Genomic DNA, 14202 nt, shown 5'->3' on the forward strand with positions numbered 1-14202 from the left:
CCCGCCCAGTCGCAGCCGCTCGCTGCTGCGGTCGGCAGCTGTTACCCGTCCTGTGCCGGGCTGGGGCTGGGTAACCTGGTGGGACGCTGAAGCAAAGGCTCTTCCAGCTGACGGGAAAGGTCTTGCTCCCTTTTGGAAGAAATGAGAATTGAGCAGGAACTTTCATAATGTGCTTAGGAATAGAGAGATTTTAACGTTGCTCTTGTGTCAGGTCATGATAATTGAGCCTGAAAAAAATATAGATGAGAGAACCTGGATTTTCATACTGGGACCTTAAAGCAGGTATTGGGATAAATATTGAGAGCTGCAAATACAAATGACTTTTAGAGTAGTTATGACATGGACTTGTGTAATGCTTTTATACTGTCTGGCTGGACAGATACTGTGCTGTTCAGCAAATGCTGTTCAAAGTCAGTGGAAAGTCCTCCTTTGTCTTCAGTGGGAAGGAAGATTCCTTAGTTTTCTTTTCACAAAGTTCACCTGTCCAGTGTAGAGGGAGGAAAACAAAAGAACAGGATGGGACCTGTCAGATAAGTTACTGTAGGAGTAAGAGAAGAGAAATATAGAGACCAGGCAACTAGAAATTTAAGAAAGTACATTAGAGATTACTGGAAAAGTGTATAATCATTATGGCCTTGATCCAGCAAATCACTTAAGTATAGGCTTAACTACAAGTACATGAGAAATTGACTTCAATTGTTCCATCGCGTGCTTAACATAAAGCGTACACTTCAGTATTGTGCTTGATTGGGAGCTAATCACACTGTTTATTGAGGGTTAGTTAGATGGTAGCACCCTTCAGCGCAGTGTTTTGAACGCTGCATAGCTGAGAACCTGGTGTCCAGGCAGAAAAGTATTCAAGAACTGCTATCAGAAGGGGGTTGTATATCAGAAGGGGGTTGTATATCAGAAGGGGGTTGTATATCAGAAGGGAAGCATTTATTCTGCAAATAAGCTTCAGAGTAAGCAATCATTTAAAACCTACACCAAGGTGGAGAGAGATGCTAGTGGTATATAACATTTATTGTGAGATTTCAGATTTTATAGATTCACATTATTAAAAAAAAACCATCCCGACTATTTGAATAAAAAGACTTACTGTGCTTATCAAGTGTAGGCGATAATACAGCACAAAGTTTTCATCAGAAATATATTAGAGCTAGGTGACCAAACAGGTGACAGTTTTAATTTTTTCTGTTATGTTGGTGTCCAAGCAAGAGACCAGCAGAATCCTGGATCACATCCAGAGCGCTGCCAATTCGAATCAGGTCACAGCACCTGACGAGGAGCCACCCAAGGATTTGCCACATGCCTGAGTCAGCGGTTCCAAGCGTGGTACATGCTCTCATGCCAAGGCCAGTGTGCCTGGGTCCCCTGGCACAGCTTGCTGTGTACCTGTAGCTGCGTTGGAAGCTGATGGTTGCTCTTTTCCTCTCTAGCCTCTCAGAGACCACACAATTGAAACTCCAAGTCCCATGCTTGCCTTTGGCCATTTAGCTGTCCTGTGGGTGTTTTTTATCTCTCTTTTTGTTTTTTTAATTGTGATTGCTGCATGCAGTAATTTCACACATGCATGCCCTGATACTGCTGCAATTAAATCAATTAAACCACTTGGAATAAAGCAAAATAAAAAGGCCTCACTGATAATGGGCTCATTGGACTCGAAAATGTCTTCTGTCCTACTGGTCATTTCCTCCTCTTCAGGGTGAGTTCTACTTAAGAGCACTGAGTCTGTTTAAGCAGGGGTGAAATCTAATTTTGGCTCGACATGTGATTTGCAAGGTGGAATATTGGGTGAGACACTTACATGCTAGGTTGGGCCTCAGAATTGTGCTTTTCCATGGACTTCCTGCCTGATTTATATAGCCTCTGTGTACATCATTCCTCATCTGTAAGAGGAAAATCTTGACCTTCCCCATCTTACAGGGGTTAGAAGTTTATTTAAGGCTGGAAAGTGCACAGGTATTCTGGTGTTAGAAGCTATGGTGAATAACTGAATTGTCTTTTCTTGAGTTTGACCTAAAAAACCATCTTTTGTAAATCTACTTCAGGATTTATTGAAAAGCTGATCTTCTGTTGACCATGAAGTACAAGGTCTCATCTGTTCTGATGACATTTTCCTCTTTGTTTGCGTAGGCACATCCAAAGCAATACACAACCTCCTCAGGCTCCAGTTCCACCCCTAGGATATGTATCTGGAAACCTTATATCAGACTTGGAAACAGATGTTCCAGATGATGATGATGATGAGGATGATATTGAAGAAGAAACTGTAGAAATCAGTAGGCCGCTAAGAGGTCTAGAGCATACTCCAGGCTCCAGTATGGACAATCTAGACAGCTCTGTGACAGGTAACCACACACTGTTAACAGTGACACCAGCTTGTTCCTAACAGTAAAATACATCATCAGTCAAACACTTTCTAAGCGAAAATTTATTCCACTCTATTTCTGTAACATTTAAAATGTGTTAATATTAAACACTAAAGTTAAAGAAGGATTTGAAAATACTTTGCTTTGCTGCAAAATGATAAGAAAATTCATGAATTTTAAAAAGCTTTAAAGACTTGAAAGAAAACTCAATTATGTCCTGGCTTTCATGAAAAGTTCACTCTGCTGGAGAAGCAAGCCAGTTACAGAAAAGGGAGGGGGAAGACCTCGGCTCAGGAATATATATTCTATAACTCAGAAGCAGTATGAAAATGTTATCTTAAAGCACTTTTAGATATTTTGCTGGGTAAATGCTTTCACAGATGAACACAAGGAAGTTAAAAGGCTTCAGAGTATGTGCAGTTAGATCAGCACAGCATTTATTTGTAGAGTAAATGCAACATTTATGTGGGAAAATGTGTATTTTGAACCTACTTTGTATTGCTGACTTTAGCAATTGTTCCCTTTCGGTTAAGATGCTTAATTATTCTGACACTCCTTCCTCCACTGCTTCTCGCCCTTTGCAAACCTTGGAAAGTCACCACGGGGATCATCAAAGGGGAACTAGGAAAGCATGTTAAACTAATGCACAGAACCTGCATGAATAGAATTGCTGTTGAGGGAATGTAGGCAATGGAAGATATTTTTTGAAAAATACAGATTTTGTGTGGACATCGTGCACTTTTTTGTAAGCATCAGTACATTTCCCTTTAGGTTGAACTTGGGCCTCTATGTAATATACTGTATCCATAATGCACAGCTGTACTGGAGACCCAAATGTACGCAGTGTTCGTAGCTCATTAAAGCTGGTGGGTGCTCCTTCAGTCTTTGATCTTGGCAGAGCACTGATTGTTAGTTGTGTTTTAAGGGATGCTCACTCAGTACAATTTACTGCCATAGCACCACTGAATTCCACCACTTTGTTCTGGATCTGTGAGATTCCAAGGCTTTTTCTCCCTTACTTAAACATTGCTGTTCTGAAAACACTGCAGGAACACGGCAGTGGTGGAGCATCAATACCTATAATACTTGTTGAGTTAAATGGTGTCTAGCTTAATCCCCTTTCCAGGTTTTCCTTCACCCTAGGGCCAGACTGTTTACCAATCTAATTAAGATTTAAGAATTGTATCCCTGCCACTATGACTTGAAATCCAGATTCATCTGAAGGCCATAGAGTTAAAGATTAAATCCCTGGATTGAGAAGGTTAATTTATTAGTACATGAGTATGTTAAGTCACTTCTCTTGAATTTCAAGTGTAATCTCCTCCAGGCTATAATTCTGCCTATTTTTGCGTGTCTCGCTAATGGCTCAGAAGCCTTTCCGTTAGGAGTCCTGGAAGGGTTTTGCACTGGTAATACAGAAATAAATAAAAAACCCCTCCAGATTGCTGTATATTTTCCACTTGGTATGTATGAATATGTCAGTGTTGATATATCTGTAAATCAGAAGATGAATGTTTTTCACGTTTGCATTTTCACCTGATATTTTAGACCACCCTGCCTAGTGCAAAGTAAAGGAATAGCCACATTGCTGATCCAGTTCATAGACTTCTGTGCTTATTACAATTTATCCTTTTATGAATAACATTCAAGCTTGTTATAATCATTATAAATCTTGTTTCATTATTAGAGTGTTAAATCTTTAGCTGTTGGAGTGTTAAAAACTTCCTGGTGCATTTTTTTTGGCAGAAATTGGGCAGAACGTGGTAACGTAGACTGGGAGTGTACTTCAGGTGATGTAAATGCACTCCCACTCACTTCCACGCTATCTTGATGTGGTCTCGTTCAGCTGCAAATTAAGGTTTTTCTTTTGCCTGTTCTTTTTCTGGTTTAATTAGGAGCTGGATCAGCTCCTTGATCTGGTTCACCGCAGGGCAAGGTGTTTGTGGCACTGCAGGAAGGGAGTGCATGGCTGGAAATGACAGACTGCCCCTATAGCCTGTAGCTGACATGTAGATTGACTTAGAACAATGAGGAAAATACAGCTTTGCAAAAATGGATCAAGAGTGTTTGTCTAAACAGTCTGTAAAATGGCAAACTCTTCAAATAACAAAACTCCCGTTTTCCTTGCTTACTATATGGGCAAAAACCTTGATTTTCTGAGGGCTTGTTTTGGGCTTGTTTGTTGTTTTTTTTTTCTCTTAGAGATGGAAGGAAATTGCTTATTATGCTTGAAGGAATTGTTTCAAAAGAGAATTTTTGTGTATCTGTTTCTGTGAACTCTTCCAGGCTGTGTTTAGTAGTGTTAAGGGGGATATATAACAAATTGGAGGGTATATAACAAATTGGAGGGTATATAAATTGCATTCATGGTTTCTAAGCTGTTTCTCATTCTTTAATTTGATTGTTTGTAGAATCCTATAAAACAACAAAATTGTTCTTTCTTGCACTGAGAATATATAAGTCACTTCTTTTCATAGGGCTTTTACTGACTTAAACCAGCGTTTTCCTAGGAATTTATATACCGTGTTTTCACTTCTTTAAACATTATAATAAAAACTGGAGGCAAATGAGAACAGCTGAGCTGGATGAAGCAATAGTTCTGTGTGTTTTGAAGTGTGTCCTGTGAGTTCAGTGTTGGTGAGAAATTTAAACTGACATCCCTGGGTCCAAACAGAGTTGCTGTATGGTGAGCAGTTTCCTCACCCTGTCTTGTTCATGTGCCTGGGCAATTTCCTCCGAAACCCCAGCGTTGCTCCTTTAAACTGCTGAAGAGTCAGATTGTCTTCAGTTGTAGTTACAGCTAACTGAAGATTCAGACAAGGATTTAATCTGCACTGTTAAGCTTTTCTCTTTGCAGGTGGCAGAGACATAATGTTGACGTGCGTAATAAAAAGAAAGGAGGAGTGCACAGTAACTGTATCTTAACCATTTCCAGATATTGCAAAGAAAAACACAAGGAGGGAGGTTTAGATTTGAACACTTGTGGGATGGAATATGAAATTAAAGTCAAAGGTTTGCTTCATTCCCAGGATGGTTTGTCAGGATACCGAGTTACTGATTCTGATTTTAAAAAATAAATAAAAAAAAGAACTGAAGAGCAGCTGTTAAACTTCTGCTCACTTGACTTTTAATTCACAATTATTTAGGGTTATTTTTGCTCTCAGGGAGATGTTTTTTTCTTTTGCTTATGTTTAATATTTGCCTTTATAATGAATTGCTGTGCAGAGTTAGAGCATGAATGGTCATGAAGAGTCTGTTATATTATTCTACTTTAATGGACTTAATTAATTGCATACGATGACTGTATAAGAAATTAATTTGTTCCTCACTGAGATCACTAAGAACAACACTAGGTTTTGCCAGATCAAAGTATTATGGTTTGGGGGCTTTCTCTGCCCTCTCATTATCTTCTTCCCCTGTTATATCTTCAGTCCTGGTGCATTTTGACCGAGGAGAGAGATACATCATTAACTAGCATGGAAATGAGAACAAGCCCTTTTCTACCCAACTGATACCAACTGGTATAAGCAGAGAGGTATTCTTGTCAACAGCACCACTGCAAATGGATATATATATATTTTTAATAGAATTATATAGTTCTGAAATTATAAAGATCTCCATAGGTTGTATAGCTCAGCAAGGAAGAAAATCCTTTATTTGGCATGTCTTGGTCATGATTAAAAGAATCTCTGATCACTCCCTGTGTAGTAAAAGTTGCTCATTCATCGTGTCTGAGCACAAATGGAATAATTCTGGAAAATTACACAAAATCGTTTTCATGAGACATATTTTACCATGGCAGAGTTCAATATTTATATTGATTTGTTTTATATTGATACCTATTGCAAAAGATTCTATTTGATAAGCAGTTAGATAGATTGCATCTAATAGGAGGAATGTGTTTCATGGATTAAATATGTACTCAGAAAATAGGAAACTGCTACTTTTTGTATCTCATAAAAATGGTAATGCAACAATTAGCAGGGTCATATTATAAAGCACAGACTTTACTCTAGCTTAATGGATCTAGGGATATGCATTCATCAGCAAGGATGGATTTAGCATAAAATGACATGTAAATGAATTGATGACTGATCATAAATTAATTTTAGTGCTGAAGAAGTAATAGAGACACAGCAAGATGCCACTTTATCATAGTATTTTACTGCTCAGCAACATTTGAGCAACTACTTAATGTTCTGTGTGCATTCCTCTTCTAACAGCTTGAATAAATTTGAGAAAATTTTGTGCCTTTCAGCAATATGGAAACCAAAAAATCTAAAAAGATTGAAAATGCAAACACAAATAAATTTTGCTAAGTGACATAAATTCATTTTTCATTAAATGTTAATGAAGTCCATTAATTATGGTAAGACCTGTGAAGTGCCAAATATGTATGTATGATTTTTACCTCCTTTTGTTTAGCGTTTCCTGCCCCAAAATAAAAATTTTAAAACTTAAGCATTTATTTCAGGTGAATATGTTTAAATATTTGGACATTTACAGTGAAATCTAATGTAAAGTATAAGACCAGGTCTAATTTTTGAAGCGTGATCTTGTTTATATTCTGCATTCACCCCCTTCTATTAATCTTATTTTAATGGTACGTTGACTATTGGCCCCTTTATTCCATCACTTCCACCAAAAGCAGTGGACATTCTTTCTTTGTAATCATGACAGTAGGCAGATATATCCAAAGGAGGATAATGTTTTTAAAAAGGCTGAAGGAATTCTCTAACCGATATCAGCTGAGGTAGTGTCAGTCCCCAAGGACTTCTTCAGTATTTCACAATCCTGAGCAGTCCAACCCCCTTCCACCAACAACCTGCAGAGGAGCAGGGGCGTGGTATTGGGGTGTGCTTAGTGGTCCCGTGGAGGAGAGCACGTGAGCGTGCACACACAAGTCCCAGTGGCTTCATTCGTTAATTTTAAGCACGCCCATGGAGTTTGCAGTACACAGAGAAGTTACCTGATGGACTTTTCAAAAGCGTTAGGTTTGTTGTGAGCAGCTTTTACTTCACAAGTGCATTAGGGTTTGATTTTATTTTTTTCCTAAAGTAAAGCAAGAGCACACTTTACAAAGAAAAATAGCGTTTTTATTGCCTGCAAAATGCCACTAAAAGCAGTAGCCTGCAGTCTAGAAGAAGCTAGCACCTCTGTTCCCCTCATCTCTCCCTGAGAGCAAGGCAGCTTTCTGTTTGCATTAGCACCGAGAGATGTTTTATGGAGCAAGAAAACAGAGTTCAGCTTTTCACAGAGTGGATTTTGTTCTGCATAAAGCATTTACTGCTGCTGTCAGCAAGAGCAAAATTTACAGTTGCCAGAAAGCATAAAAACTCAAATGTGCTCTTGGAAAACACATGGTGAGCTGCATGTGAAGGAGACACTGAAAGCCTGTTCCATTCCAGTTCAAAATGCACAGCTGATCTGAAAGGGACGTCAGCATCTCTTCTTCTGCCTTTATTCAGAGAGAAACAAATGTGCATCTGATTTGGAAAATGAGAGGCCAGTGGGTGCCTTTAAAGAAGCTGTCACCACATGTGCCACGTTGGCCCGGCTGCCTGGTGGCCTGAGGTGCCTGGGCTGGGCTCCAGCAGTCCCACACCTTCCCGGCAGTGTCCACACCTCTGGAGGGCAAAGCTGCTGGGACCTCGCTGCTGCAAGTGTGGGTGAGGAAAAAGTGCTTTATGCAGGGAAGCTGAATAGGAACCCACAGAAATAATGTGGAGATCTGACCATTAGCTACTTGGTCACGTAGAGCTGTGGGTGCTGCGCATGGCCAAGGGTAGCTTGCTGACTGTGGCAGTTAGGAAGAGTTTTGCCTCTGCTTCCAGCAACCAGGATGTCATAGAAACATGGAATGGTTTGGGTCAGAAGGGACTTTTAAAGCTCATCTAGTCCAACCCCCACTGCCACGGGTGGGAACATTTTCCACTAGATCAGGTTGCTGAACAATTGAACAATTTCAGGGATGGGGCATCCACAACTTCTCTGGGCAACCTGTTCCAATGTCTCACCACCCTCATCATAATTTTGATTCTTTTTCCTTACATTCATTCTAAATTTACTCTCTTTCAGCTTAAAGCTGTTGCCCCTTGTCCTGTCCGTGGCCTATGGGCCTTGTAAATGTCTTTCTCCATCTCTCTTACAAGCTCCCTTTATACATTGAATGGCTGCAATAAGGTCTCTTCAGGCTGAACAACCCCAATTCTCTCAGACTTTCCTCACAAGACAGATGTTCTAGTCCTGTGAGCATTTTTGTGGCCTCCTCTGGACCTGCTCCTGCTGGGGACCTGCTCCTGTGCTGGGGACCCCAGACCTGGATTCGGTACTCCAGGTGAGGTCATTGCTTTGATGTCCTCACCTGGAGTAAAGCTCACACCTCTGCAAGAACTGAGCTGTGCTTCCAGCTGCTGGAGGAAAGGGCGAGGGGAAGCAATCCATGGGCAGAGGCACTGTTCCTGACCTTGCTCGTGGGTGCTGTCCATGGGAATGCAGAGGAGCTGGGGAACAGGGCTTTCCTGTAGAGTTGCCCTGAAAAGTTGGTGGTCTGACAAGAGCACTCTTGGGATAACTAAAATTCAGCCATTGTTAAGAAAACCTGCCCTGGTGTGCGTGCGGTGAATGGGAGGTAAATGCACACACGTTGGAGAGACCATTGTGGACTGTTGCAGATTTTTAGTATATTTCCTAGTTAAAATGTGGAATTTTAAAAAAAATTCATTTATTTATTTATTTATTTAGGACTGGCTCAATGTCAGTCCAGCCCTCCAAAGAGGAGATGAAAACCTTGCAACTGTTCCCAGGCACACCCTGGACGCATCGCATCCAAGCGATGTGCATTCTGAGCGGCTGCTTAGCAAACGGACAGAACGATGTGAGCAGATGGAAATTCAGGCTTAAGTTCCTTTAACACATCCGTAGTCTTGTGTCCATGATACTGAAAACCATTCATATTCTGCTCAGTTTATGTTTTCATATGTGTCTTTGTAGAAAATAGAATGTTTCATACAAAACAGGCTCTAAAACTGACACAATACACAGTAAATTTTCAGCACCAGAGTATTGTCCTTTGATATCTGCAGGTCTCGTCCTATTTTTACGTTTCAACTTGTTCTTACATGTTTTGCAGAATATGTCGATAAGCGATTGTTTGAAACTGTGCTCAGCTATATCATTTAATTTTCTTACATCTTCATGAAGTGTTTCATTACCAGTATCTCCTTTCATACATCGTCAGTAACTGTTGCTGAGCCTTTTTACTCTCCATTCTCTATGATGTCCCATCTCACTTTGATTGTTAGTTCAGAAACTGTCTTTTCAGAGGAGATTCAGTTTTAGCCTTCCCTTGCTGTTATCTAGGCTTCTTTACATCTGTCTGCATCAGGTCAAGTCTGTTTGGAAAATAACAATTTTATGTGTGCTCTTGGCGAGCAGAATCACACTCTGTCACTCTCTGTTGCACTTAACACACTTGCTGCCTGTCAGACCTCCCCAGACCTCCTCAGTTTCTTTTCTAGTGTGGACTGTGGTGATTACAGCCTGCCACGGTGCTGGCATTGAGAGGTTTGGTCACTGCAACATCAGAAAATAACCCATTGTCCTTGGGCTTTGTGGTACAGAGTGCCACTGACTAAATTCCAGTATTCACTTGTTGGACTCAGGACTTTATTTTGCAGGATATTTTTAATATTTGGCACCGCTGTTCGTTAATTAGCCTTTCGAGTTGGTAGGAATAAGCAGGTCATTATTGATTTGTTAATTCACAGTATTGAACACAATAATACTTTCTTCGACATGGATTAAAAAAAGGGATTTGAAGAACGTGACTTACACATCTTACATATATTTACATAAATTCATCTCTGCTAACTGAATAGTAGAGTCAGGGCCATGTGTCTCTCTCCACATGTGTCTTCATATCTTTGAAAACCAGTTCTCTGCAGATTCTCATGGGTTCACTGGGGTTTTTTCCCACCATACACATGTCACTGTGTTTAAAAAGCAGATTTCAGGTATTTCAAGAAGGTGCCTGTGCTATCTCAGAACAACGTGCTGTGTCTACACAGCACCGTGGAGCAGCTCAGGTCACAGGAGCAGTCTGGTAGCTCCACATCTCAGCTGGCCTTGGTAACTATTAGCATGGGTGCCCTGTTCCTGGAGCAAAGCTAGGTGCTTGGTGCTGGCTAGGCTTCCTTTGCCTCCTGCTGCAAGGGGCAGTGTAGAATTACCCTGGGACATTTGCCCGTGACTTTTAGAAGTACAGAACACCATTAACTCCATCTGAAGCCACCAAAGAAACAGAATTTCAGTACCTTGAAAAAAAAAAAATCCAAGGTGAGGGATAGCTTTTGAAAATATATTGTCCTGCCACGTTGGGTAGCTGATCAACACTTCATGCATTGGAAAAAATAAAATATAAATGAAGAGCAAATAAACTGAATCCTTCCCTCACTGTTTTGCTCTTTACGTTTTAGCTATGTCAAGATTTCTATATTTCTTCCCTGTGCTTTTTCTGGTGTCTGGTTTTCTGACTGCATTTTTATGACGTTATTATCAATTTCCTCTCCTGCAGTGGTGGTAATCCATAGCTAGAAGGTACCATGAGGCCAGCATTGGCTTAGAGGCTGACTCAGTATTAAATTTGAGTACATATTTGGTCTGCTTTTGAATGTTAATTATTTCTAACCTTTTAAAAAAGTAACTTTAATCCACTAGAATGAGCTACTTTAGGTCAGCTTTCTTCAGGCCATTAAGATTGCTCATCTATTTTAAGGTTTTGATTGAGAAAATGACATAACAACAGTCTTGTTCAGGACAGCTCTTGAAGCCCATGTCTGACTTCAGATGTATCTGCCGAGGCTTAACACTTGTGCTGTCCTAAATTAAGACTTTGTTTTGCAAATATTGAACTAGCTACTGATTTATAATAAGTCAAGTAAAATTCATTTCAATCCCAGGGAAAATCTATTAACTTTCAAAATCATTTATTATGGAACCTTCACATTTGTAGAGAATGTGTATCATTTTGTTTACAGGATCCAAACAACATGGAGCAAGTTATGAATGAGATCCCTCTTAGCTTTGATAGTGCTCCTTTATACCAAGGTCTGCCAGATAAACTTTGGGTTTCCTGTTGTGAAAGGACTTACTAAGTGGGTCTTTAAGCTTTAGATGAATACTGCTCTTTTGTACCAAGCTCTGTCAAATGAATTTTGGGGTTTCCTGTTGAGAAAGGGCATATTAAGTGGGTCTTTAAGCTTTAGATGATAAAAAAAAAACAATATCCAATGTGCACAACTCACTAGACCCCTACATTTGTTTTTAGGTTCAATGGTAAATGGATGGGGTTCTGCGTCTGATGAGGACCGTAACTTTTCTAGTCATAGATCTAGTGTAGGTAGCTCCTCAGATGACTCGATCTTTACCAGCGGCAGTTTTGCACAAGCACTGGTTGCAGCAGCAGATAAAGCTGGGTTTAGGCTGGATGGAACCAGCCTGACAAGAACAGGTTTGTAGCCTCAAAGTTGATGCTTTCTGCATGAAGGGTGTCTCTTCCCGTTCTTCTCTTCTCTTCAGTGAACCTGCCTCTCACACTTGTCTAACATGCATGGAATAAGGTGGATGGAGATATTTTTATCAGTGTATTTTAAACAAAACCTTGCATTACGTTTCATTTTTAGTGATTCCAAGTAGTGAATAGCACAAGCTTTTAATCTGCACCTTCAGTCTGCTGCAGTTTCCCTCTGTGCTGACTCTGCTACAGATTTACTGACACGTGCTCTGTTTAATATTTCAGTGAAGAAAAAAACTAATTCTGCCCTGCAGTCTTTGATGATTTCGGGTTTTGCAAAATCTCCTCACAATCTTTCGCATTTCCAGTGATGAACATCATGTTTAAACTATTATCTCCATCACTGCTCTTCTGTTGCATCTCTTCTTGCAAAAGTGTATTTCTCTGTGAAGTTTTTCCAAGCATGGGGTGAATTGGTGTGCTTTTATTGTTAACAGTCTGTTTAAAAGCCTTATTAATAGCTGATTAAAAAGCACTTCATTCAATAAGTTAATATGTTTTGATAAAATTTAATTTTAATTGTGCCAACTGAATCTGCCAAGTTAAATGTAACAAAAGTAAAGTGACTATTGCTTTTGAAAACAGTCAGTCTTCTAAAATGAATTAATTAAAAGTAAACATAATTTAGTTTGTATTTTTAAAGCTCCATATGTTTTATTTCTAGCAAAAAACGATAAGTAAAAATTATTTTTAATTCTTCTAGAAAAAAAAATATATTTGCCTTTGCTTAGTCTTATCAAAATAGCAAAAATAACTACTTATTTAGATCCACCAATCTAATAGCAAATTATGAACTTGGGTCATATTTTTATTACGCTTTCTCAGCCAGTTTGTGCCCACACGTCCCATAATAGTCCTATCATTTACAGTTTTGTGCTGTTGGTCTGGTATGAAGTCTGTCCTCAGTCAAATGCGTGCATTTGTGATAAGTGTCTCCACATGCTGGGGCTGAAAACCATCGGCTTTCTGCATGCAGTGACTTCGTGGCAAACACCACCTTTTAGGAACGTTAGGAATGAAGGAAAGAGTCCATGGCAAGGTCCTGTGTCCCCAGCAAACCAGAGAGTGAACAGATACAGCTTTTCTGAAACCACCCAGACTTTTGCCATTGACTTTCATCGGACATAACAGTAATATAATAATAAAAGACTGTAAATTCATCATTAAATGTAGTTAAATCCCTCACTTGCTTCTTACACTAGTGGAAAATTGACAGAGTAAATCTGTCTCATCATTTGAAAAAAACCAAACTAAAAACTGATGTAGACTTTCACTCATCTACTATGGACACATTTGGCCAAAGAATAACTTAAAATATACTGTTTTGCTTAAGGAGTCTCCTAAACAATCTTGAATGAAAGGACTAAATCCTTCCCAATTTTGGGGGGTTTTTTGCATTGTTCATGGCCTCAGTAAAAGCTAACACAAAGGTTCACTCACAGTTGATGTCACTTGTATCAGGCCATTGAGAAGTGCAGTTTGCACACAAACACACGCACAACAAAAGTAAATGGACACACAAACACATAGACACTTTTAAAGAGATATAATTTTTTATTGTAGCTGTGTAAATGGAAAGTAGAAGGAAAGGCTGAGAGCCCTCTCGTCAGTTATATTTTCCGAGCTTAATTAGGTCACAAGTGCACTTAAGCTGTGTACTTGGAGGTAATTCCTCAGACAGACGGATGCTTTGGGAGCCTGCACAGCATCTGCATTTGCCCCGTGTCCGATTTAGGGCAGTGCTATCTATTTTCCCCCATTTTCAGGGAGGGGTAAAAGAGAGAATGTTTGGTGTCTGTTTCTTTTTTCAAACCAACATTCTGAATGAACAATCCCATTTCTGTAGTCAAGAGAGGAAGTGTGAAGAATCTTTGTCCTGCACTCACCAGATGCACTTGCGTGTTGCGAGTTTATTTTTGCAAAACATCTGTGCGATGTGCTGTGAGCTGGGATGGGATTTCAGGCTCATAGCTGAATTTCCTTGCGTTAGTAGGCTTTTTAAATTTTTTTTAAATGAAATTTTAGTATTATGTCAGTGTTCATCTGCTGTTTTATCCTTATCTACGGGCTTGATCACTTCTTTGTCTGGCTGCAGCTGTGCCAGATCTAGAGGTTAATGTTTCCAGCTTTCCCCCCAAATGCTTGTCACTGCTTTCTCCCAGCTCCAGAATTAGCTGCTTGGCTGGGTGTTCTGTCACCCACATCAGTTGAAATGAGCCAGGTGAGCAGAGGTATAACTTCCCATGCTGTTTAAGT

General features: G+C 39.8%; 1 protein-coding gene across 1 annotated transcript in view; it reads left to right on the forward strand.

The window, feature by feature from the left end:
• Positions 1-11883, forward strand: part of LOC104532439 (roundabout homolog 2) — a gene marked incomplete at its 3' end in the record, with an annotated part of 356022 nt that extends 344139 nt beyond the window's left edge. Inside the window, exons 25-26 of the mRNA XM_029087387.1 lie at positions 2137-2351; positions 11701-11883. Coding sequence (XP_028943220.1) covers positions 2137-2351; positions 11701-11883 — 398 coding nt within the window. The remainder of the gene's footprint in view (positions 1-2136; positions 2352-11700) is intronic.
• Between the last annotated feature and the right edge of the window lie 2319 nt (positions 11884-14202).

The sequence above is a fragment of the Antrostomus carolinensis genome, unplaced genomic scaffold, assembly GCF_000700745.2.
Source record: "Antrostomus carolinensis isolate BGI_N321 unplaced genomic scaffold, ASM70074v2 scaffold1691, whole genome shotgun sequence".
Classification (NCBI taxonomy): Eukaryota; Metazoa; Chordata; class Aves; order Caprimulgiformes; family Caprimulgidae; genus Antrostomus; species Antrostomus carolinensis.